General features: G+C 45.3%; 2 protein-coding genes across 2 annotated transcripts in view; one reads left to right on the top strand and one right to left on the bottom strand.

Moving 5' to 3' along the window:
• Window positions 1-4,300: 4,300 nt before the first annotated feature.
• On the bottom strand, window positions 4,301-26,209 carry PGAP4 (post-GPI attachment to proteins GalNAc transferase 4). Its single transcript, XM_077454749.1, has 2 exons — window positions 26,080-26,209; window positions 4,301-7,109 (listed from the first exon to the last, which is right to left on the bottom strand). The coding sequence occupies exon 2, from the start codon at window positions 6,923-6,925 to the stop codon at window positions 5,711-5,713; it is 1,215 nt and encodes a 404-aa protein (XP_077310875.1). The 5' UTR covers window positions 6,926-7,109; window positions 26,080-26,209; the 3' UTR covers window positions 4,301-5,710.
• A 134-nt stretch (window positions 26,210-26,343) lies between these two features.
• The window catches only part of RNF20 (ring finger protein 20), an 88,082-nt gene continuing 87,893 nt past the window's right edge, over window positions 26,344-26,532 (top strand). The window contains exon 1 of the mRNA XM_077454747.1: window positions 26,344-26,487. The gene's annotated coding sequence lies outside the window, so the exon portion shown is untranslated. The remainder of the gene's footprint in view (window positions 26,488-26,532) is intronic.

Genomic DNA, 26,532 nt, shown 5'->3' with positions numbered 1-26,532 from the left:
TGCCTTGGAGCCTTTAACCCGGCTAAAGGAGGCATCAGAATCTTTCAGAACACTCTTAGTGACGTGGCTAAGCCGGATGGCAGTGCCACGATTGATAAAAATAATTTTATATTTCAAACCGCAGAGCTTTCTGGTAAGCGGGAAACTTTGGCACATGGAGATACGCAACTCCCCTCCTTGCAGGATGGATTGGACATCGGATGTTCAAGTGGCGATTTATATCTCCGAGATCTAGAGTGGGTCTTACCTCTCTGCTTGGCTCAGACCTTTAAAGGTTTGAGCCAAAACCCCTGTTCCACTAATGGAATCTCTGATATCACCGACTGGGATAACAGCCGATCCAGAGACCAGAAAGAGACACTTCTCCTTTCTCTTTCTTTCTCCTCTTTTTTTCCTGGAACCTTAGGAGCATTCTATGAGGAGACGGACACTCTTGCATAAGACTGCCGCATCAGCAGCCCCAAGGACCCCACAGGCAGCACCCAAACAGGACCCGAACCCCTCGGATCGAAAGCCGACTAGGCCACCCAGGCTCTTCTTGAAACTCTAGATGTAACCTAGAGAAGAAAATCGCAGAAATCACTCTGCTCTCAACATTGTTCCTGCCAGACCTTGAGAATTGCAGGACCTTTCCCCTTACTCAAACAAGTGGAGGTGCTTCTTCATGAGAAGGCCTTAGCATTCTACTTCATGGGCTTTCTGCCCCCAAGATCCTGGTGCTGCCCCTGGGAACTTTCTCCTGAACCTGACGATGGAGACCGTCGAGACTGCCTAAAGGCAGATACCCCAGGCATAGGAGAGGCTGCATGGGTAAAGGAGAACTGTTTGAACCTCCTTTTACTGCCTTCTGTATGTACTTATCCACTGTAAATAGTCATACCCCAGGAAGGGACACAGACTGGCTAAGGGTTTTCATCTGTTTTTTTTTTTTTTTTAAAAAGCCCATGGCGTGCAAAACACACCCAAAAAACTTCCACCGGTGCCAAAAAAGTGCACACACAAAGCGTGACACACTAAAAACTTGCAATGGCTGTCTGATATCCTCCACTAGGAAGGACCTTACCCTGATCCCCCGGGGCGTTAGGCTGCTGACAGGGACTGAGGTACCGGACTCATGGCCGTCCAGCCAAAGCTGGACGACCTCCTTTCCCCGGAAGGTCTGCCGAAACAGAGCCACCCAGGTACTAGGTACTATGGGGCTCCCCCGAAAGGAAGCCCCCCAATAGATGTCCACCCTCCCACAAGACTTTCAGGATAGGTCCGAGGACCGACACCCTACTCATCAAATGTGCAGTGACAGTGACATGACACGCAAACAGAAATAAAATAAATAAAAAGTGAGGAAAGGGATAGTGAAGAGGAGAGTGAAAAGGTGGCCATTGTGCAATACAATGACCAGGCCCTCTGGCCAGGGTTTTCACCTGGTGCTTCAGCTGACCAATATCTCAGCCACGTACCTCTGCAAAAATGCACTAATCCAAGCATATACCATAGGGCTTAATTGATCGAATCCTTCATAGCATCTGTGAGACACAGTGCATCAAATACACCAGCCCCCGCCGGGTCTGCTGATCAGGCAGAACTTTCAGGTATCTCACACCTGTTCCTTAACCCCTTGGAGTCCACATTCCAATGCATTGGCTTGACTCAAAATGTGCTCCACCAGAATAATGGGGCAGACATTAAGGGGTTAATGGACTGAGCTACTCCAATTGCAGCCAGAACTGCAAAAGACATCTGGTCTTTAAAAGGAAAATCGAACCTTAACTTGCTGGATCCTTTAACATCAGTGCATTATCCACTGGACATTTGAGACTCTGCTCACTAAGGTGATTGCAGCATTAATAGCTGGAACTCCCCATTTCTTTCATAAAAACGTTCCCATTCAGAATACATAGCTATGCACTTTTAGTGCCTTTTTGCATCTTGCAGATTTGCACTACAGAACTTGTTCCATAGGACACCATGTTGAATGGACTCCCAGGTGAGGGAGATTCAAATGAACCCTATTAGAGGTGGATACCTCAAGAGCCTGTAGCAGGCAACAAAAGAGTCAAGTAAGGGAGTAGACTAACACTTGACTTGTGCGGCTACTCCCTCCTTGTTAAGATCCTCTGAAGAGGAAAATAAATATCTTCCAATATTAGGGAAGATCTACCTAATTCCCAAGCTCCTGCACCTGAACAAAAGGGCCCAGAGGACTAGATGGGAATCTGCTATGTTTAGTCCTACTGTGGAGAGACATATCAATAATTTTTTAAATGGTAGAAGAAAAACCTGTTTGTATGAAATACAGGGAGAGAAGTGTTCTACCCTTGACGGCTTCATCTGACTACCCGTATCTTCCCTTTTTACCTCCCAGGGAGGAAGACAGACATTCTTTTGGAAGGGTTTTTAGTTTGTTATATACCATTAACCCCTTAGAACCCTTAGAGGGGTTCCTGGTCCCTTTGTCACTCATAGCTTACAGTACAAAGCAGAGGCAGTACCAACAAAAGAATGTTTCACTTGCTAGGCTATAGTACAGTACAATAACTGCTATTAATCCTAGCTAAACAGTAAAATGTTGTCAACAAAAAGGGAGATGCCTGTGTCACCAACCTGACCAGCAACCACTCTGCTCTGTTCCTCCACCGCCAGACTTCAGCTTTTCCTGTATAGCTTAAAATACTTCCTCCACATGTGGCCGGCGTCTGACGCCGTTTAGCTATGCCCCCCGCACGAAAATGCTTCCCACTAGGGAAGTGTATGAGTGCTGGCAACATGGTGGCCGGCAGCGGGAGGGGTATTAAAACGGCCGCGAATTGCCCCAAAAACAAAAAAACTTTTTTTTTCATTTTTTCTTAAAAAATAAAGAGGCAGCGGGCTGGCAACCAAAGGAACAAAACGCCACTCTGGGGCCCAGGAGGAGATCCCCCTCTTCATACCTAAGGGCCTGAGCTGGCTTGAACGGAGAGGAGAGTGAAGGTTTCTGCTGTTTCCAGTGTCAGAATGGTGAGTGCTCAATACAGCCTCCAGTGGTGACACATAGACATGACATGACAACATAAATACGTGGAAGGAGAGATTCCTTGCAGAAAATCTCCCCTACCTTTCCGCCGCAGGGCTTTATCAGAGATAAAAAGCCCAATCTTCGCCCTTCACGGTAGGCTCCGAGACCTTGAAAGGAAACCTTCAGGAACAGGGGTACACTCAGGTAATCCCGCAATCCTGGACCTGCGAGAAGACCCTGCCAGTAAACTTTTATTGGCCTTACTACCAAAAAGTCCTCGATCCCAGGGCCCAGCTTAAAAGCATTCGCAACCAAAACCTCGTGTCTTTGGATGACGAGGCCTGGGTACCGTTCATTTAGTCCATTACGGAGACATCAGAACAGATCCGGTCAGGATGGCTGGCTCTCATCAAAGGATTACTGCCCGTGGAGCTTAGTACACACATCCTTACATGTGCCCAACACCTTAGACACTGGCGAAAAAACTGAGGACTCCCAGTAGTGGGAGGGGTTATATGGGGGAAGTTCACGCCTTAAGAGGCGTGCCAGTGTCCAGCACCTGATAGTCTGATATAACCCACATAGTTATTACTATGGCCCTGTGTCCCCTGATGTAAGAAAAGAAAAATGTTTTTTAAAAAACACCCCGTCCAGACGAGCTCACGCGCAGAAGCGAACGCATACGCACGTAGCGCCCGCATATGAAAACGGTAGTCAAACCACACATGTGCAGTATCACTGCAATCGGTAGAGCGAGAGCAATAATTCTACCTAGACCTCCTCTGTAATGCAAAACATGCAACCTGTAGAATTTTTTAAGTGTCGCTTATGGAGATTTTTGAGGGTAAAAGTTTGACGCCATTCCACGAGTGGGCGTAATTTTGAATCGTGGCATGTTGGGTATCAATTTACTCGGCATAACATTATCTTTCACAGTATAAAAAAAAATTGGGCTAATTTTACTGTTGTCTTATTTTTTTTATTAAACAAAAAAGTGAATTTTTTCCAAAAAAAGTGCGCTTGTAAGACTGCTGCGCAAATACGGTGTGAAAAAAAAAAAAAAGTATTGCAATGACCGCCATTTTATTCTCTAAGGTGTTAGAAAAAAAAATATATAATGTTTGGGGGTTCTAAGTAATTTTCTAGCAAAAAAAAATGTTTTAAACATGTGAACACAGAGTCTGAAAAAGAGGCCTGGTCCTTAAGTAGTTAAACGAGAAGGAACAATTTTTGGGCAGGGTTGCTATGGGAGTAGAAAGTAGAAGGTAGTACTTTATCTCTAATGTTTAAAGGAATACAAATAAAATGTTTGGTCTGGCAGCAGGTTTCATATTTATTTGGGCTGCAGTTCTGCTTTATCTCTTCCATAATTCCTTATATGCATGGGTTATAACATACAGCTTTTAATCCAGTGTACATAATCTTAAAAAACAAAACAAAAAAACAAAACAAAAAAACAAGATTCTATATGAGTAACATTTTTATACAGTTCCTAAACAGAATACAAAAATTGAGATAAGACATAGACCATTATTATGAAAGTAGACTTTAAAGAACACTTATGTTCCGTACAGTAAGGCACCTCAAAATTCAAATTTGGTGTCTGAAAGTAATGCACATTCCTACTAATATTAAAGCTTTGTTGCCATACATAGAAAAGCCATATCCAAGTGATTTACATTCCAATAATCAATACAGTACGCTTACATTTAAAAGAGACTATCTAGCAGTTAACCCTAATTTGCATTTTTTCATAAGCTCGTAGCTGCATTTAAAAAGGAACTGGTCACAAAGCAAGACACCTGTGTGAATCATGTATCACATTACTGATCCTAATAGCTAGTACACACGATGGAAAAAACAGACAAAAATAAAACGTTTGGAGCAGACGTCCGATAATCTAATCATTAGTACACAGCTTTTGAGAGGTGATCAAGAGAATTCATGTGAAATTATCCGAATGGACAAGCACGAAAATTTTGTTCATACAATAACAGAAAATTTTAGTGTAATTCGTATATTTGTATGAAAAAAAAATATAAAAAAAAATAAAAAAATCATGTGACCAAGACGACGCATGCTCGGAAACTAAAGAATACAATACATTCCAACAGTTCCGAAGTTGTATTCGGTCGTAATTTTCGTAACTTTAGTGACCTATTGGTTTTTGATATGAGACTAGTATGCAATTAAACAAAAAAACTGGCGCTCATTTGTCTGATAGGCTTATCTTGTGTACCAGACATTAGGCAGCAGTGTTGTAAATCTGTTAAGCTTCAATGCATCATATACAGTAGGCAGAATAACTTTAAGAATAGCTGCGTGCATTCACAGCCCGATCTCACAGATGCTTTGCTACACATATATCCATTACTTCTTGTGATGTCAGAGATTTCCCAGCTTTTCAGAAAATCTTTGTGCAACAGGACTGACCTAAATTAGTAAAGAGAAAAAAAAAAAAAAAAAGTCCTTCAACATTCCAACATCATCTGTCAAGTTGCATATCAGCAGATTATGTCCCTTTCTTGACCAGATGACCCCCGTACTTTCTTTAGCAAAGTGCATAGAATATTAGTAGTGCAAACAATAAAAAATAAATCTATTTTTAATGTGCATCACTGTTCTGTTCGATAAATCTTCATGTAAAAAAATAAAGTTTGTATAGTCTACAAAATTTGTACAGTTTTATTTCATTCCTGGTCAAGAATTATAGAAATGTTATAGCAGCTGCGGCTCTTCTCCTTCAAAAGACCCTCTAAGTGTTGAAAACATCCCAACATGTGTTACCATGTTGGGCTCCAGTGCCCAAGCCCATTCCCCTCTTCTCCAGAGCTCTTGGTACAGGGCGATATCTTTCGCATAACCTGGCTCACACACTATTTCCTTCAAGTAGGACAGAGTCCTTCGAGCAGACGCCTCTGAAAACAGCATAGCCGGCGTGCAGCACTCTGTAACAGGCACAACATTGTAAAGGGCTGGAGAAATCCTACGCAGTTCCAGCAGGTAGTGGCGTCCTGCCAGCTCCGCCAGCATCATGGCATATACAGTAAATGCCACAAACACCCACCAGCTAAACTGCTGCTGGCGCAAGGTAAGAGTATATACCCAGGTAAGGACCAGTCCTGCTAGCCCTCCTAGGCCGACCCATTCCAAAATCCGCATGGGCTCTGGGTTGATGTAACCCTGAAGTCTTTCTGGGTGGTAGAATTTTACATACAGGCCGCCCCCTAGTGGCTCCTGAAGAAAGCGTACCCGCACTAAATGGAAGAATGCATTAAAAATATCATTTAAAGGGACCGCATCATCCTCAACGAGTAACACATATTCTGGGTTGTAGACCTCCAATGTGCGGGAAAGGCAAAAGGCATAGTCCTGCTTCTCCTGTTCAAATCGATTTGGGGCTTCACCCACATGCTCGGTCCAATGTCGTGACACCATTGGCAACAGGTGGGAGAGGAGGCAGGCATCAGAGTGGCCCTCAGGAAATGAATCAACGTTACAAATTAAAATCTGAAATGTGGAGCAGTCTTGGCCACACTCGGACATCCGATCAAGAAAACCACGCGCTACCTGAAGGAGGTAATGATATTCAGAACGGCGTCTTGTTGTAATTATGGTGACAACCAAACTGGTGGTGCCTCTGACACGAGATGGGCGAAGGCTCCCAGCTGCTCTGTGGACACAGGGCACAGATGTATTGGGAAGAACTGTGCTGGATGTAGACACAATTTGATGGAAATGTTGCAAGGCATTAGAACCATCCTGCAGGCTTTTTTGTAGGAACTCACGACTCAAACGTCTGAGGTTCAGTTGTCGTGAAAACAAAGGAGAGTAGAGGAGGTCTCGGAAACAGATAGGGGCAAGAAGTAGAGTGAGCACAATGAGGATCAAGAAACGAAAGCAAAAAGACCTGAAAATGGCTGACAGACGCATGACTGATGAACGACACTTCTCTCTCACACCATCAAATTCCCCATTTCCTTTTTATCATCTTCCAGCTTGCATCTCCTTTCTGCTAAAAATGGCAAGCCCCTAAAATTATCATCTTTTACTAATCCCAGGCTTGTGTTTTCCAGGAGATCGCCACAGCATCCCACGGCCGAGCCTCTGGAGCATTCTGCAATATAAATCAAAAATCAACATACAGAATTTGGCAACAATATGTATCAGCTTAAAAAATTGTGAATACTGGTAAGAGACGACTTTGCCCTCCAACTTCATTGAACAGGATCCGACAATACCAGGCCCTGGTATGAAAAAAAACAAAAAACAGCATAGGTCTGGTATAGATTTTAGGGGAACCCCCACAAAAAAAAAAAGTGAGGCCCCCCGTCAAGATCTATACCAGACCCTTATCCATGCACACAGCCCGGCAGGTCAGGAAAGGGGGTGGGTAGGAGTGGAGCGCCCCCTACTGAACCATACCAGGTCATATGCCCTCAAATTGGAAGGAGAAGAGACACCAGAGCTGTTTTAATGTATTTGTTTGTCAAAAACCTGTGTGCTGTTTATATTTTTGAGACTTTTAAGGTGAATGGGTAGGGGTATATTCCTACAAGCCTCTCGCCCGCAGACCCCGACAACCACCAGCCAGAGTTGTCAGGAAGAGGCCCTGGTCCCCATCAACATATTTTTGGTGTGGGGTTCCCCTTTAAAACCATACCAGACCGAAGGGTCTGGTATAGTCTTAGACTATTAATTTGGAGTGGGGGTGCCCCTTCAACATCCTCAGAGCACGTCGCATGCCAAAGTTGGATCAATTAAGAAGATGATCCGACATCAATGTATCCAATGGGCTGAAGTAGGATCAAAGTCAAAGTCAGATAAAAGTAGGGCAGGAACCTTTTTCAAAGTCAAACCCATTTGCGTCAGACCAGTTCAGATGGCTCTCATAGGGAACCACTGATTTATACACGTCATGCGAAATGTGCTCCCAAAGTTGGAGCGTTTGTTGTACCAGCCTGAAAGGCTAAAAACATGAGAAAATCATTTGATTCACCCATCCACACTAACAAAGTGGATGGGCAAATCTCCACTGCTGACTATTGTGTTTATGCAGCGAATAAATTTAAATCCATGTGTGACCACTGCCATGGAACAGAAGTCAATCTGGTGATCGTCCTATGTCCAACCGACTTGTCGGGTAAAAGATGCTCAACCGGCACCACAAGCAATAAGCTGCAGTGCTGATCTGTGTATTTTAAAAGTGGGGGGGGGGGTCTCATTAAACGTGTGGATGTGGGAATCAAGACAGTTTTTTTTTTTTCCAACTTGCTGGTTGAATGAAAAAACTGATCCATGTATGGCCAGCCTTATGAGTTTTGATTTAGTTGACATTAGACCACTAGAGTGTAAGGGAGAAGAGTCTATGGAAACCAGTCAAACAGCGGGGAGGAGTGGAGGATCAGGCAAGTTAACAATGATGGGAAACCTAAAAGTTCAAACTTGTAGTGATTTTCCCAACAGGACATGGACAGTAAAATGCCAGGGTTTTAAGCAATTCCCTAGAGGATCCAAAACTAAAGAAAACAAGCCTGGGCTTTACATTTAAAATTTATAATCAAGGCAAAAGTCATAATTTTAAAAACCTTACTGCTGAATTGTTAAAAAAAAAAAAAAAAAAAAAAAATTCCAGTGGTGGTAATCCACTCTTACTAGCCAGCAACGGATGATCGTCTCTCTGGGGTCCAGAGATGGCTGATCTGATCCAGCGACGGGTGATCTCTCCCTCCAGCACAGCAAATCCATCCATCCTCTGTCTCCACCAGAGGAGACACTGCGGGGATCCCGGCAGCCTACAAAAAAAAAAAATCCCAAAAAGCGTCTATTGATTGGATTATGCAAAAGGTAGTATCTACAAACTATGGGATATACCCCGGAATTTTTTTTTTCTATACTAGTAATGGCAGCGATCAATCTTTTAGCAGCCCTGCGATATTACGGTGGACAATCTGACAATTTGTGGGAACCAGTGACACTAATACAGTGATCAGTGCTAAAAATATGCATGGTCACTGAACTAATGAAACTGGACGGGAAGGGGTTAAACATCAGGGGTGATCAAAGGGTTAAATGTGTGCCTATTCAGAGTTTTTGTGTACTGTGGGTGCCAGCTTTACCAACTGGGTTTGTGATGGATTTTCTTACCCCGGAAAGCAGGGAAAGAAAATCCATCACATCTCGCATCACATTACACTCATCACAAAATCAGCCAATCTTTTTTTCCTACCTCTTTTAGTTTTTCCAGCATGTGCACATGAACTTTCCTCCAGCTGCCAAAAACGGTCAATTTGCTGTTTGAAAAGTTCTCGGGGGTGTATAAAACTTCACCAACACACCTCCTGCCTCTGTCCCCCTCTCCCCTGACAGACGTGGCTGTGCAGAGAAGGAGCATGTTGGTCACAAGGTTCTGTTTCTATAGTAATACGACCTCATACAGGAAACTGCTTTGACCAGATAGTCATCACATGCCATAAAGAGCCACCGCATGCCGTACAGTGTCACCAAATGACCTTGTGCAGCATGCGATCCTGTAATACTCCATTTACAATGAAAGTAACATTATTGCTATAGGAATACCAGGTAATACACCAATAATGGGTGAGCAAAGCTCTGTCCATGTCTGAGGAGCTCTGGGCTCTTCAGTATGAAAATACAAGTAGATGTGAATGGAGATTTATTGTCTCATTTAAAAATCCAGATCAATAAAGATTCAGTCACAATGTTAACTCTGATTGTATTTTCATTTTACTATACCAGTAATGCATGGAATGCCTGTGTGCTGTTACATCCATATGTGTATTCTGCTTTACAAATATATTGGTTTTCACCCTGGTAGGTAGTAATATGTAGAGGAGATTTACATACACAGCACTATCAGTGACTTCTTCTACCTTAGTCACTTAAGTGCTGATATCTCCGCCGATTCTTCTGACCATCGCATCGCCCTGTGAAGTCTCGGGAACAAGCACAGAACAGAGCTGACATCAATCAAGCAAGATGACGGGAAAGTGGGTGGATCCAGACTCCAGAGCCAGACCATTGTCAGTATGAAAGTCTGTAGACTCACACGTATTTATATAGAGATCAACAGCTTACATAGAATAGATGTAAGCAAAACAATAGGATTTTTATAACAGCTTACCTGTAAAATCCTTTTCTTGGAGTACATCACAGGACACAGAGCCACAGTAGCTACTGTAAGGGTTATATAGGCACCTTTAGGTGATGTACACTGGCACACCCTAGACAGGAAGTTTAGCTCCCTATATAACTCCCTTCTCTGACTGGGAGTACCTCAGTTTTGTAGCAAAGCAATATACGTTAGAAGAGGGGAGGGACCTCTGTGTCCCATGATGCACTCCAAGAAAAGGATTTTACAGGTAAGCTGTTATAAAAATCCTATTTTCTTTAATCGTACATCATGGGACACAGAGCACAGTAATTACTGTATGGGATGTCCCAGAGCAAAGCTATCTGAGGGGAGGGAAACACAAACAAAAGTAGGGTGCAATCAGACCTGAGGACATATACTGCTGCCTGCAGCCCACTGCGCCCAAAGGCAATATCCTCATGCCTTCTTACATCCACCTGATAGAATCTGGTGAATGTATGGATGGAAGACCAAGTTGCGGCCTTGCAGATTTGAGCCATGGAGGCTTGGCGATGCACTGCCCACGAAGCACTAACAGCCCTGGTGGAGTGCACTTTGATTTGAAAAGGTGGAACTTTCTTCTTCAAACCATAATCTTGAATAATTACTTGCCGAATCCACTTAGCAATAGTAGATTTTGACGTTGCCTGCCCTTTTTTAGGACCTTCGGGCAACAAACAAAACATCAGTTTTCCGAATCTGAGCAGTCGCCTCCAAATAGATTTTGACTGCTCTCACTACATCCAGAGAATGTAGTGGCTTCTCTTCTGTAGAACAGGGCTCTGGAAAAAATGAAGGCAGAACAATATCCTGGTTTAGATGAAAACCTGAAACCACCTTTGGCAGAAAGCTAGGATGAGGATGCACTACTACGCTATTCTTAACAATAACATGGCTCAAGAAAGAGCAGCAATTCTTTTTTTTTAATACAAACATTTTATTGAAGAAATTCAGCCAGTACAATAAAAGAGGTACAGCAGAAATATTATAGCATGGAACACATACACTGGTAGGATCAACACAAGTATACAATGTAAGAAGTGATGACAGTCAGGTGGAAGTCCAGTGCGGGGGAGGTAGAAAGAGGAAAATCTCCACCAATCTTGAGGAGCAAGGCTACCCGCAACTCGACTTACACCCATAAAGAAAAAAAAAAGAAAAGTCACAGATACCTGCCATCCATGGGCTAGTACAACAAATATAACAAAAATAACAAAAACACAACAACAGAATACCAAGGGAGCTACGGGTAAATCTGTAACTAGGGACATGCACAGGAAACCTGAGGCGGGGGGTCCACCCGGAAAAGGGAGCGGGTGTTCAAGGGCCAGGATTTCCATTTCAGCTCATATGTGGGTATTGTGTCCATTATAGTGAGGAACACCCTTTCCATTAGTTGAATAGACGCCATGCGTTTGAGGATTTGGTCCCATGGGATTCCTGGGGTGCGCCAAAACAGAGCAATAGCCCAATGTACTGCGTTAAATAAAGTATGGGCAAGTTTTCAGGGGGAGTGGCTCCGGGGATCTATGCAAAGAATAGGCACATCTGGTGAGGGTGGGCGAAGTCTCCGTGATATCGACCACCCTCTCTGTTACCCGCTGCCACAAGACCCTCAGCGAGGGACAGCTCCAAAAAATATGTAAATGTGTACCTCTAGCGGGGCAACCTCTGAAGCAGTTCTCCGTGACCAAGGGGAAAAATTGGAGTTTAGCCGGGGTATAATACCATCTTGTGTGGAGTTTCATCACGGTTTCCTTCACCGCGACAGACTTAGTGCATTTATGCATGTTTGAGATTCGCAGCGACCACTCCTCGGGGGAGGCCACCTCGCCAGTCTCTACCTCCCATTGTAGTATAGCTGAGGATTTGGCAGGTAGGCCCAGGCCACCCAGATAGCCATATAACAGGGAGATCGTACCCTTATCCCTGGAGGAGGGGGCCACACAGATCTTCAAATGTTGCACGGGGGTTTGCTTTGTACCTGGATTAGTGTGTGTCACAGAAGTGTCTAATTTGGAGATATTTATAAAACTCTCATCTAGGGAGGGAGTGGGAGGATTCTAAAGGATAGGAAGGAGCGGATCATCCCGTCCACCAATAAAGAGTGCAGGGTGATCAACCCCCCCGCTACCCATAATAAGAAGGTATCAGGGCTGGAGAACGCTGCAGGAAAGGAGGGGGTCGCCCAAAAACGACACCAGTTTAGGGTGGGAAGGGAGGAGGGAGAATTTATGTTTATAAAATGGACCATAAGTACAGAGATTGACCAAACACAGCATTCAGGGCAGAAATATCCCTAGGGCGGATAGATTTAGCCCATAACAGGCCCGGGAGATAGAAAGGGGCAATAGAGGCACGCTCAAAGCGGAGCCAGGGTATACTGTGCGGGGAGGTGTACCATTGGGCTAATTGCAGGAGTCTAGCTGAAACATAGTACAGCCAGAGATTAGGCAGGCCCAGGCCACCCAAGGGTCGCGATCTGTATAGCATCTGTTTGCCCAGGCGTTTTTTTTTTAATGACTCCAAATAAATTTGTTCACGTCGCGCTGTAGTTGTTTAATCATCTGTTTGGGTACATAATTAGGAAGGGCTCTAAAAAAAAAAGTTTGGGAAGTATAGACATTTTAATCGCCTGTATTCTGCCCAAGAACGTGATATGGAAGGAGCTCCAGGAATGTAGTAGCTGCCTGAGGCAAATAAATGCAGGGGGGTAATTGGCACAGTAGAGTTTTTGGAGGGATGGGGCCAGTTTAATTCCCGGATAGGGTAGCAACAGGCCATCCGTGGGGAAGCTGAAATTGGTTTGGATCAAGGTCTTAGTGCTAAGGGGGGAATTAATTGAGAGAGCTGAGCATTTTGAGGTTAACCCCTAGGCCGGAGATTTCTTGGAACCTACGAAGGGTGGTTATAAGGTTTGGGATAGAGACAATGGGGTCTGGCAGGAACATAAGGACATCGTCCGCATAAAGGCTCAATTTAAATTCGTGATCACCCTTCGTATAACCCCTAATATTATCTAGGCGGATAGCTTGGGCGAGAGGTTAGTTGGCAAGGGCGCATAAAAGAGGTGACAGGGGACAGCCCTGCCTCGTACCCCTACCCAAAGTAAAGTAATCTGAGTTACAGCCCGGAAGCCTAATTCTAGTGCTGGGATGGTGGTATAATGCCCGGAACCCATGGACAAAGGCCCCTGAAAAAACAAATTTTGCTAATATTTGTTCTAAAAAGGGCCATAAGACACTATCAAAGGCCTTGTGAATATCTAGGCTCAGGAGGAGCACCTTACGGGAGTGTAGGTCAGTGTCTTGGATTATGTTGGCCACGAGTCTGATGTTGTCCGTGATTTGTCTGGAGGGGATAAATCCTGTCTGGTCAGGGGAAACTAGGGAGGTAATAATGTTTGACAGTCGGTCCGCTAAAATACGGCCGAAGATCTTCAAGTCTGTATTAATAACAGAGATTGGCCTGTAGTTCTGGGGGAGGGAGTGGTATTTATTAGGTTTCGGGATCAAGGATGTTTGCCAAAAGCATGTCGTCCGGGAATTTATTACCTTTGAGGACAAAAGTTGAATAATGATTTTAAGTGCGGGATCAGGGTGCCCAGGAATTTTTTAAAATAAGGAGCAGAATAACCATCTGGCCCCGGGCTCTTGGAGGGTTTCAGGGACTGGACAACTCTAATAATCTCGAGGTCCGAGTATGAGGCAAAAATAGACCATGGGGAAAAATAAAAGTCTGTCTCTTGGGGCTCCCAAGACCAGAGCTCTCCTTGCCTCTCACCGTCTGCTGGGGTGACTTGCAGTAAGAGCGGGGGGACAACCAAATGGGGAGCTACTGTGCTACAGCACAGCGGGGAACTGTAAAGTGATTAACGGGTGCTACAGGGCGAGATGACAGTCTCAGGGGCAGGGGGCCAGGCTACCGCAAGAGTCCGACTCACAGGGGGGCCCCATACTTGCCTAGGAGGCGCCACAGTCATCAATTAGTAGACTGGGGCCTGCAGTGAGCACGGTCCATCAGGATCAAAATAGGGAAACTCAAGCCAGGCATCAGTGTTGGCGGCCCCCGAGTTCCTGTCTCTGCCGTCTACGGTCCCTTTGCGGAGAAGGAGTAGCCCAGATAGCGGAGGTGCGGGGGGTGGAGGGTATTCTCGGGAGATCTTCCTTAGCCATCAGACCCAGCTTAACCAGGAGCTCCTTACCCTCTTGCAGGTTCAACACCGTGAACATAGAGCCATTGTGGATAACCTGGAGCTTAAAAGGGACACGCCCATCTATACCGTATTCTGGCCTCCTGAAGTGGCATGGAGATCTCCTTTAATTTGCGTCTTTTATCCAGTGTGGCCGGGGAGATATCCGGGTAGATCTGGATTTTCACTCCATCCAAAATGATGTTGGGTGTGTTGCCGGAGGCCCTGAGAATTTCCTCCTTTATCAGGTAGTCTTTAAGGCAAAGAATAATGTCTCTGGGAGGTTTGTCTTCCGGGGGTTTGGGGCGAAGGGCCCTATGGAGTCTATCACATGCAAACGCAGCCTCTGGGGTTGCTGGTAGCAGGGACTGGAACAACTTGTAGATGGCTGGGGTTAAATCAGTGACCAACTCGGGGACCCCTCTAAAACGCAGATTGTTCCGTCTGTTTCTGTTGTTCAAGTCCTCTAAATGGTCCTGGAGCTGAGATACAGAGTCTTTAAGTGCCTCATGGTCTCTGCGGAGATCTGTGTATGCCAGCTGCAGCTCATCATGCTTAGTCTCAAGAAGGTCTGTTCTGCCTCCTAAAACAGCTATCTCCTGTTGCAAGGTGCTGGTAGATCTGTGCAGTTCTGTCTGAAACTTCTCAGCAATCTTAACATACATAGCGGTGAGGCGGTCATCTAAGTCTGCCTTAGTAAGCTGCAGGGGGTACTCACTGTCGCCAGATGAATAGGCAGGAGAGGCCGCTGGAGTGCCTGCATGAGCTGGAGAGTGCTGGGGGTCGGCGCCATCTTGGGATTTCCCCACCATCTCGTGGGCCCTGAGAAGATAGCTCGCGAGAGACCTTTGCGCCAGTTTCCTGCAACGGGACCTGGCGGACGGCATGCACCGGACTTTCCCCCAGGGGTGCTGGTACTTTTGGGCTGGTTCTGGGTGTGTAATGGCCCCGGGGGTGGTGTTCGCGTTCCCACTGTGCCGGAGCTTCGCTCAGATGCGACTGGTCCAATTCGCGCCGCGCATGCGCCCAAGAGCAGCAATTCTGATACCTTTCTTGCAGAAGATATGGCTACCAGAAAAACTAGCTTCCTTGTCAAAAGGACCAAGGGAATATGTTGTATCGGCTCAAAAGGCTGTTTCTGTAATGCTGACAGAACTAAACTCAAGTCCCAAGGGTTCAGGGGTGACCTAACCGGGGGGATAAGCAGTGTCACCCTCTGTATGAAGCTATGAACCAAACAATGCAAATCAAGTGGTCATTGAAACAAGACCGATAAGGCTGAGAGACCTGGCCTTTGATAGTACTCAAGGCCAGCTTCCCATCTAACCCCATTTGTAGAAAGGCAAGGATTCTACCTATGACATACTTTCTGGGATTCCAACCCCTGGATTCACGCCAGGAAACATATGCCTTCCAGACTCTATAATAAATGACTCTGGAAGCTGGCTTCCTTGCATTAATAAAGGTAGATATCACTGAGCCTGAAAGTCCACGATCCTTCAGAATGTGGGTTTCAATAGCCAAACCATTAAAAGTAGCGTTTGTAAGATAAGATGGAACACTGGTCCCTGCGATAGCAGGTCTGGACGTGGTGGTAGGGTCCATGGGGCCCCTACCACCATCTTAACTATTTCTGCATGCCAAGATCTTCTGGGCCACAAGAACCACTGGCTTATTTTCCTGCTTGAGCCTGCGAAGAACTAGTGGTAGCAACAGAGTAGGAGTATAAATAAATATAAATCAGTGAACTGATCCCACGGGGTCACCAACACATCTGTTCCACATGCGAGTGGATCCCTTGTTCTTGACACAAAGTTGTCAACTTTATTGTTGAACTGAGACACAAACAGACCTATGTCCGGGATCCCCCATCTTTGGCATATAGCTAGGAAGATGGGGTGAAGGGACCATTCCCCCAGGAACAACTGCTGACGAATTAAGTAGTCCACCTGCAAATGCTCTACTCCTGGAAAGAAGATTGCCGATATGCACAGCACATGCTTTTCTGCTCAGGTTAGGATATGGTTTACCGCTCCCTGGGTTGCACGACTTCTGGTGCCCTCTTGGTGATTGATATAAGCCACAGCTGTGGCATTGTCGGATTGGATCCTGACAGGACAATTCCACAACCTGAAAGTCCAGGCCTTTAGGGATAGGTACGCTGCCAGAATCTCTAGAATGTTGATGGGCAAGGTCCTTTTGGATCTGGACCATTTCCCTTGGACAGTTGTCTCTTCCAGGATTACTCCCCAACATTCCAGGTAACTGCCAAGAAGGATTTACCCTTCCGCAGATTCTTGGGTATCAACCACCAACTGAGGCTCTCAGGCGCACTATTGGCTACAAACGCATCGGAAAATCTAGTGCCTGGACCTTCTTGTTCCAGGCAGACAGGAGACTGTCTTGAAGCAGTCTCGAATGAAACCTGAGCATAGGGAACTACTTCGAATGAAGCCACCATCTTTCCCAACAACCTCATGCAAAGGCAAATAAAAAGCACCCTTCTTCGCCCGGACCACCTGAACCAGCTCCTTTATGGCGCTGGTCTTTGCCTGGGATAAAAAACACCCTCTTCTGGGTTGTATCTATATCCAGACCCAAGTACTCTAGTCTTCTTACTGGCTTTAAAGAAGATTTCTCAAGGTCCAGGACCCAACCTAGGTATTCCAAGTAGCCGACTGTGGTAACCATGCTTTGGTCTAAGCAGGGCTACTGACCAGTCTATCAATAGCAGGTTGTCTAGGTAAGCTATAATCATTATACCTTGGGCCTTTAATATGGCTAGAGGAGGGGCCAGGGCCTTTGTAAACACCTGAGGTGCAGTAGCTAGAACGAAAGGCAGAGCTACAAACTGAAAATGAAGTTTTTCCATTCTGAAACGCAGATATTTCTGATGAGCGGGGAAAATAGGTACATGCAGGTATGCATCCTTGATGTCGATTGATGCCAGAAGTTCTCCTCCTTGTAAGATGGAGACTACTGATCGGATTGATTCCATGTGAAAAGTTCAAATTTTCAGGAAGCGGTTTTGATCCTTGAGATCTAGAATGGGTCTGACATCTTCATTTGGTTTTGGCACCGTGAAAAGGTTTGAATAAAACCCCAACCCCTGCTCTCATGGGGACCACCATGATCACTTTTGCTATTATTTTGAATTGAAGGCAGAATTGCGGCGATTCCACCCATGATTCGGAATGCCAAGATGTGAACAGAGTCAACGTCTAGGGTCACATTCATGTAGCTGGTGCGTGTTCATGGGCACAGCAGCCTATTCATTTGGGGCCGCTGTTGCACCACATTTTTAGATGCATGGGGGAACCATTTAGGATAATTAAGCACCCCGTCTGTGCAAAAGAGCAGCACGTTTTGGCTGTGATTGCAGGAACATGTGTGGATAACAAGCATTCCCGCAATTGTGTGAACCTAGCCTAGAGCTGGTTCAAACTAGAATATGTGTATTCCTCCGTGTTATGGTTTGGACAGCTCATTTATTTCAATGGGCTGCCAGACATTATGGGATACAGAAGTGGTGGAAGCAAATGCTACTTCTGCAGATCTCATCTCACCAAACCGCAGGGTACCCTGTGGTTTGGTGGCCGCAAAGGTGCTGCATTTGCAAGATGTGTTTGGGGTGCCATTAAAAAGGGCAGCACGTGCATGGAATGTGCCTTCCAGTGTGAACCAGCCTTTAGGCTGTATTCACATCTTCATGTTCCAGAAAGACGCTTCTGAGCAAGTGTATAGAAACGTGCAAAACTGGGCATTCAGCTTGCGGCACCATTATTTTTTAACCACTTGACGACCACCCACAGTACATTTACGTCATTATTTTACGTTAAATACTGTTAATATGACAGCACTAGCTGCCATAACCCTGGTATTGTTTAGCTGTTTTGTACGGTGGACGATTCTGTGTCTGATAAATGTGGTACCAGCAGTGGATTCGCCACAAGATCACTTTTAGAGGCATCGGGAGAGGTACTTGTAAGTGATTTTTTCCATCGGCTCTGGGATGTGCGGCGCCGGACCTGTGCTCTCGCTGTGATTAGATACAATGGAAGCCAATCAGTGGGGTCGGCAGTCGTGATGGCTGCTGGCCACCTATGATTGTTTGGTGAAGAGACAGAACAGCGGTCTGCCTAGGTAAAAAAAGCAGACCATCGTTCAGTCAGTGAGGGAGATAAAGGTCTGCGATTCCTGCTAATCAGGAACACAGATTTGTCTCTTTCTTGAGTCAGTCCATCCCCCAAACATTAACCAGTTTAAGACCAGCCACCAGCACAATGGCTCTTCTGTGCAAATCGCTGTAGCTGTACGGCGGTAAAAACTTCAGGGGCTGAAGTGGTTAAGAAAGAAAACCCAGTGAACAGTTAACCCTTTGATTGCCCCGGATAATAACAAGGGCCCTGGCAGCATCATTTATACAGTGGAGTAGAGCTGCCACGACGAGTTAACAATCGATTACGTCGACTACAAAAATGCATTGACGTGCGTGCAGGGCGTCGAGGCATCAGTATCTCTCAGTAGCTCTCCTCCGTGCCGCCGCCCCCTCTCCTTTTCCCCTCCGTGCCGCCGCCCCTAGGGGTGCAATGGATCGTTACCGATCCGCGATCCGAACGGGCCACCCCGCTCGGATCGGCACATGCCACGGAGCGCTCAGCGGGATCGGCATTAGGAAAGGCCGCGGCTTCAGCCTAGCTCCGAAGCCGCGGACATCTTTCTACACCCAGGCTGTTTACACTGTGATCGCTCCGACGGAGCGATCACTTGTAAACAAACCAGCGTCATGTCATCATGCCGGTTCCTCTCTCCCTTCTCTGTACTAATCTGTACAGTGGAGGGGAGAGATTGGATGGAAGCAGCCATCCCTTCATACCCTGAAGTACCCAGCAATACCCTGCTAGCCCATGCTCTGCCGTACCCTGCCAGCCCATACTCTGCCATACCCTGTAAACCTGGCTCCTTCATTTTCAGAATGGACAGAGTCAGTAACCACTGACTCTGTCCATTCACATAACTGAAACATTGTAACCGCCTGTGATTACGATGTCTCAGTTAATGAATGGAGAGAATTAAAAAAAAAAAATAAAAAAAAAAAAACAAAAACACTGACACTGTCCCCACACACCCTTTTTTTTTTAAAAGCCAGCAGCTACAAAATACTGCAGCTGCTGACTTTTAAAATAGTGACACTTACCTGTCCAGCACCCAAAGCCGATCTCTAGGTCGCCTGTCGGGTCCTGCCGCCGCCATCTTGGGTATGGGAATCAGGAAATGGAGCCTTTAGGCTTCATTTCCCGGTTCCCTACTGCGCATGCGCGAATCGCGCTGCGCAATAAGGACGCTCCCCGCTGCCTCTGGGATCTGTGTGTTTCCCAGCAGGCAGCGGGCCACTTGCGGGAAGGGGCGGGCACTTGCGGAAAGGGGCGTACGTTACGCCCCTTTCCGCAGAGAGCTATCCCGGAAGTGGGTGCAGTTGCCTGGATTATCCAGGTAACTGCACCCCCCTCCCCCCTGAAAGGTGCCGATTGTGGCACCGGAGGGGGGGAGGGTTCCGATGAGCGGAAGGTCCACTTTAGGGTGGACCTCCGCTTTAAGGGGAAACAAAAAAGAAAAGGGATACTTGCTAGGTATCCCTGGGCTGGACTTTTAAGGCATACGAAACAATAGCAAAATATAAAGAAATAACAATGTTTATTGAACAAATATAATATATGAATAGAGCTTTCAAAGAGTTAAAAATCATATAAAATTATACAGAGTATACAGTGAGCCCTTGAGCGTCAAAGCATTTCACCGTTTGTGTCCTGGAAAAGCCTATTAAGCTTTCAAAGGATGACAGAGGAGAGAAAGGATCTCTCTGTCTTGCAGGAGAGTGAACCTTGTATGCTGGTATCCAGATAATATGGGTATTCACCAATACTTCCTATGGTCTGTATACAGATAGATGTCAATGACCAAATCTGCTAATAGAAGTAGATCAAACGTAACCAAATGGTTTCCAAACAGAGGCAAGACACTGTCCTAAGGGATAATCCAGGTCCGGTAACCACAATGGAGGGTACTCGAACAACAAAGCCAAGCTACCTCAGTAGCCACCGCATAAAGAATCCTGTGCCTAGACAGGTAATATAGTCCCCATGTGGTGATATCGGAAGTGGACAGGTAACAAATGGCCCCTGGGAGACAGCCTTACGCCAGTCACTGTATCGGTGTCACTGATCTCAAAAAAGTGTCACTTAAGCCTGGTACACACAATCAGATTATTTACCAATAAAGCGTCAGACTTTTGTCCGAAGGGCTTGTGGTGTGAACTTGTCTTGCATACAAATGGTACACAATTGTTGGCCCACAAATGTAGTGACATACTATGAGGAATTTAAACTCTTGCGTGCCACCCTTTGGGAACCTTCTGCTAATGTCGTGTTTGGTGAGCAATGATTCTGAGCATGCGTGTTTGTACTTTAAACTTTTGTGTGACGGACTTGTGTAAAGACGTAGGGAAATTCTGACAACACACCATTGTCCGCCAAAAATTTACTAGCCTGCAAACCAACATTTGCTGGCGGAAAGTTGGACAACAATTGTCTGAGTGTAGAGCTGCACGACTCTGGCTAAAATGAGAATGACAATTTTTTTGCTTAGAAGATAGATCACGATTGTTGCGGTGTAACATCATCTTTCACATTAAAACAAAAAAAATTGGGCTAACTTTACGGTTTCATTTTTTTGAAGTGTATTTTTTCCCCAAAAAAATTGCATTTGAAAGACCGCTGGGCAAATACAGTGTGACAAAACATTGCAGCAATTGACATTTTATTCCCTAGGGTCTCTGCTAAAATTATAATGTTTGGGGGTTCCAAGTAATTTTCTAGCAAAAAATATTGATTTTAACTTAAGAAACAAGTGTCAGAAAAAGATTTAGACTTTAAGTGGTTAAACTTCCTGCATTTACAGGTTGTTAAAAATTTGGCAGACTGCCCAGATTTTTTTTTTCTTTACACACAGAATTTTATCCCTTTGATCTAATAAGGAAGAGTTAGTTACAATGCTTCATGTTAAAGAGGAAGTAAACCTTGATGGGTTTACTTCCTCTTTCATTCCCTGCAAAGGCAAAGCATAATGGACTATAATGCATCGCATAGTAGCCCATTATGTGTCACTTACCTGACACAGGAGCCAGCGAAGTCACCGCTGTCCCCTGTAGTCCGCCGCATCCATCTCGCTGGTGGCGTCTCGCAGCTCCGCCGCTGTCATTCGGTGAAGCCGCGATGACGTCACTCCCGCGCATGCGCACGGGAGTCGACACGCGCGGCAGCTCCATTCTTGGAAATGCCGCGCTCAGTGTGCGCCTGCGCGCCGCTGTCTACGGCGCATGCGCCGTAGACAGCGGTGCCCGTTTTCGGGCAAATATCTCCTAAACCATATAGGTTTAGGAGATATTGCTTGGACCTACAGGTAAGCCTTAATCTAGGCTTACCTCTAGGTCAAAGTGGTTTGTAAGGGTTTACAACCACTTTAATAACTTGGCAGACTGCCCTGGATGTTTTCTTTTGACACCTGAGTGAACAGATAAGTCTCTCCACTTGTTTTATTAACCACTTCAATACCAGGCCATAGTCAAATGACGCCCACAGATGGGATCTCCCACCCATGAGGTGTGTCCCTCGGACACAGCCCATCCCCGATCTGTGGGATTTTCATCCCCATCCACCCCCCCCCCCCCCATACACGTGACTGGCCGTGTCCAATCACAGCTGGTCACATGTACTGCGCATTCACAGCACTCGTGCCTAGGGCGCGTGCAGAGTGGCGATCGGGGATGCGGCTTGTCACCCTGACACAGCCCAACCCCCATCGCAGTAAAGAGCCAATGAAATTGGCTCTTTACCACGTGACCGGCTGTGTCCAATCACAGCCGGTCACAGAATGTAAACAAACCATGGTAACGAGATGTTACCGGGTTCTCCTCCTCACACACTGATTGTGTGTGAGGAGGAGATTGCGGTAACATCTCGTTACCACCTAGTGTACACACCAACACACACTGATTACCCCCCCAATAAAGAGGACATTAAAGAGGACCTGTCACCAACCATCAAAGTACCTGTCATTACCCATCACAGCCCATCTGAGTACCCGAGTACCTGTCCCAGCCCATCTGAGCACCCGAGTACCTGTCACAGTTCATCAGGAGTACCCGAGTACCCGTCACAGTTCATCAGGAGTACCCGAGTACCCGTCACAGTTCATCAGGAGTACCCGTCACAGTTCATCAGAGTACCCGAGTACCCGTCACAGTTCATCAGAGTACCCGTCACAGTTCATCAGAGTACCCGAGTACCCGTCACAGTTCATCAAAGTACCCGTCACAGTTCATCAGAGTACCCGTCACAGTTCATCAGAGTACCCGTCACAGTTCATCAGAGTACCCGTCAGCGTTCATCAGAGTACCCGTCAGCGTTCATCAGAGTACCCGTCAGCGTTCATCAGAGTACCCGTCAGCGTTCATCAGAGTACCCGTCAGCGTTCATCTGAGTACCCGTCAGCGTTCATCTGAGTACCCGTCAGCGTTCATCTGAGTACCCGTCAGCGTTCATCTGAGTACCCGTCAGCGTTCATCTGAGTACCCGTCAGCGTTCATCTGAGTACCCGTCAGCGTTCATCTGAGTACCCGTCAGCGTTCATCTGAGTACCCGAGTACCTGTCACCAGCCCGTCGGAGTGCCCGAGCACCTATTTGCAAACCATGCCTCATAGAATACACGTTGAGGTGTTTGCTTTCCAAAATGGGGTCATTTTGTGGGCAATTCCATTGTCCTGGTGCTCCAGGACCTTCAAAAGTGTGATAGGTAGGAACGAAATGAGATGTGTAATTTATGCTCCTAGAACGTCTGAAGGTACTACTTCCATGTTGGACCTCTGTATATGGCCAGGCTGTGTAAAATTCTCACACATGTGGCATCGCAATACTCAGGAGGAGTAGCAGAATGTGTTTTGGGGTGTAATTTTTGCTATATACATGCTATGTGTTAGAAAAACTCATAAATTGACAACTTTGTGTGTAAAAAAAAAAAATATGCATTTTCATTTTCTTTCCACGTTTTCTGAAGACTTATATAAAAAAAATTAACCGTTCAGAAGACTCATAATGCTTTATAGAATATACTTTGGGGTTTTTGTTTTCCAAAATGGCCATTTCGTAGGTAATTCCATTGTCCTGGTGCTCCAGGGCCTTCACAAATGTAATAGGTCGTTAGGAAATTAGAGGTGTCATTTATGCTCCTAGAACACCTGATGGCGCTCCCTGCATGTTGGGCCTCTGTATGTGGACACGCTGTATAAAAGTCATACACATGTGGTATCGCCGTACTCAGGATGAGTAGCAGAATGTATTTTGGGGTGTAATTCTTGCTATGTACATGCTTTGAGTTAGAAATATCTTATAAACTGACCACTTTGTGTAAAAAAATAAAAATAAAAAAAGTTGTCATTTTCTTTCCACATTTTCCGAAGACGTGTGGAAAAAAAAAATGAACTGTTCAAAAGCCTCATTATGCCTCAAAAAATATATACGTTGGGGCATTTGCTTTCCAAAATGGGGTCATTATGTGGGCAATTCTACTGTCCTGGTGCTCCAGGGCCTTCACAAATGTAATAGGTCGTTAGGAAATTAGAGGTGTCATTTATGCTCCTAGAACCCATTACGGTGCTCCCAGCATGTTGGGCCTCTCTCGGTGGCCAGCCTGTGTAAAAGTCCCACACATGTGGTATCGCCATACTCGGGAAGAGTTGCAGAATGTATTTTGGGGTGTTATGCCGTGTATGAGAAATAACTTGTTATTATGACAATTTTGTGAAAAAAAAAAAAAAAGAAGAAAGAAAAAAGAATTCTTCTTTTTCCCAAGAATTGTGGGAAAAAATTCCAACTTCAAAAAACTCACCATGCCTCTTACTACTATTACTCAAAAAGTGGTCATTTGGGGGGTATTTGTACTTTCCTGACATTTCAGAGCCTCAAGAAATAAGATGAAATGAGGCAGTCGGTACATCAGGTGTGATCAGATGTGATAAATTTTCAATGATTTGCACCATAGCTTGTAGACTCTATAACTTTCAAAGAGACTAAATAATATCCACTAACTTGGGTTATTTTTACCAAAGAGATGCAGCAGTATAAATTTTGGCCCAAATTTATGAACAAAAATGACTTATTTGCAAAATTTTATCATAGAAACTTTTTTCAAAATTTCCGCTCTTTTTTCACTTATGTCGCAAAAAATAAAAAACCCAGTGGTGATTAAATACCACCAAAAGAAAGCTCTATTTGTATGAAAAAAAAATGATAAAAATGTTGTTTGGGTACAGTGTTGCATGACTGAGTAATTGGCATTCAAAGCGTGAGCTCTGAAAGCTAAAAATTGGTTTGGGAAGGAAGGGTGTATAAATGCCCTGTATTGATGTGGTTAAAGAATCAGCAAACTCTGCAATAGAGATTGTCAGGGGGGTTGAATCGAGATCACGATTTTTTTTTAACGATCAATTGTGCAGCTCTAATGGAGTGTACTAACAGTAGGATTTTAAGCTAACAGTCTGTCATCACACAATTCCCTGCTGAAAATCTGATCGGGTGTATGAGGCTTAAAGCATACACACGCCGTTTATTTTTTAAAAGTCAGCAGCTACAAATACTGCTGCTGCTGACTTTTAAAATATGAACACTCACCTGTCCAGTGCGCCCACGATGTCTTGGGTGGTGCTGCCGCCGACATCTTCAGTATGGGAATCAGGAAATTAAGCCTTGTGACTTCACTTCCCGGCTCCCTACTGTGCAGCGCGACCCGCTGTCTCTGGGACCCGTGTGTTTGCTAGAAGACAGCGGGGAAGGGACAGGAAGTGCCATAAATACCCCGCAGATTCTGCGGCTATCTATGCTCGGAAGTGGGTGAAAATACCTGTATTATATTATGGGGTCCCAATGAGCAGAAGTTCCACTTTAGGGTGGAGCTCTGCTTTAAGTGTCAGATTTGTCCATCGCAATGGCAAAATCCCCCCTCCCCCCCAAAAAAAACCTCTGATTGCTAGTAAAATCATAAAAAAAAATAAAAAAAACGCATAAATCTATCCCATAGGTTTGTAGACGCTATAACTTTTGAGCAAAACAATCAATATACATGTATTGGGATTTTTTTTAACAAAAATATGTGGCAGAATACAAATTAACCTAAACTGATGAAGAAATTTGATTTTTTTTTTTTATTGCATATATTTTATAGTAGAAAGTAAAAAAAAAGAAATAAAAAATAAATAAAAAACATTTTTAAACTGTCAGTTTTTTTTTTTTGTTTATAGCGCAAAAAAACAAAAAATGCGTCAGTGATCAAATACCACCAAAAGAAAGCTCTATTTGTGGGTAAAAAAGGTTTTATTTGGGTAGAACGTCACACGGCCATGCAATTGTTGGTTAAATGAAGGCAGTTCCAATAACAAAAGCTACAGGAGCTACTTTGGCGTGTTTGTGGCGCATAGGGCAGCCCGTCAAAAATGCAAAAATAAGAAAAGTTGGTGCACAGATATAAATGGGGCCTTACGGTGTGAACAATTTCTAGTCGAACCTGCCTGTGTTGGAGGCCCTCTTGAACATCTCACCCTCGGCTTCTCATTATATTCCTTCTCTCCTGTCTGCAGTAGAACCCATTCCTACACCTTCTAATCCCTACACTGTGCCAATAGAATATCTTACCTCTTGCAGTGACAGGTGCTACCCACGTCGCCCCGAGTCTGGCTGTCACCCTACCTTAACAGACTTCCTGAAACTACCTGCGACTATCCCTTCCTCTACCAACATGGCCGCTTACTCCAGTACAGGGAAGAGGCGGAGCTTCCGCCAGTACTAGAGGAACTATCCAATAGGTGCGCGTTTATGTGACGTCACGCCCGGTCCAGAGAGGAAGCTGAGCTACAACATTCTTCTACTGTACGGGGATTATCCAACATGGCCGCAAAGGCTTCAGTCGCGCGCAGCCGTTGCAATCAGGTTCCGCTTAGCCCTTTACCAACATGGCGGCGATAACCCCGCCCAGGCTTTTGCTCGCCGTGACGTCTTTTCCGCCTCCGGAGTGGGCTTTGGTGAGCTGATTGGGGTTTGCAGGTAATTATCATGGGGGTGAATGAAATCCCTGTAGGAGGGGGAGAT

Source organism: Lithobates pipiens, unplaced genomic scaffold, assembly GCF_037356315.1.
Source record: "Lithobates pipiens isolate NorthernLeopardFrog02 unplaced genomic scaffold, aLitPip1_a1.2 Scaffold_25, whole genome shotgun sequence".
NCBI lineage: Eukaryota > Metazoa > Chordata > Amphibia > Anura > Ranidae > Lithobates > Lithobates pipiens.
This window is presented reverse-complemented; position numbering and strand designations above follow the sequence as displayed.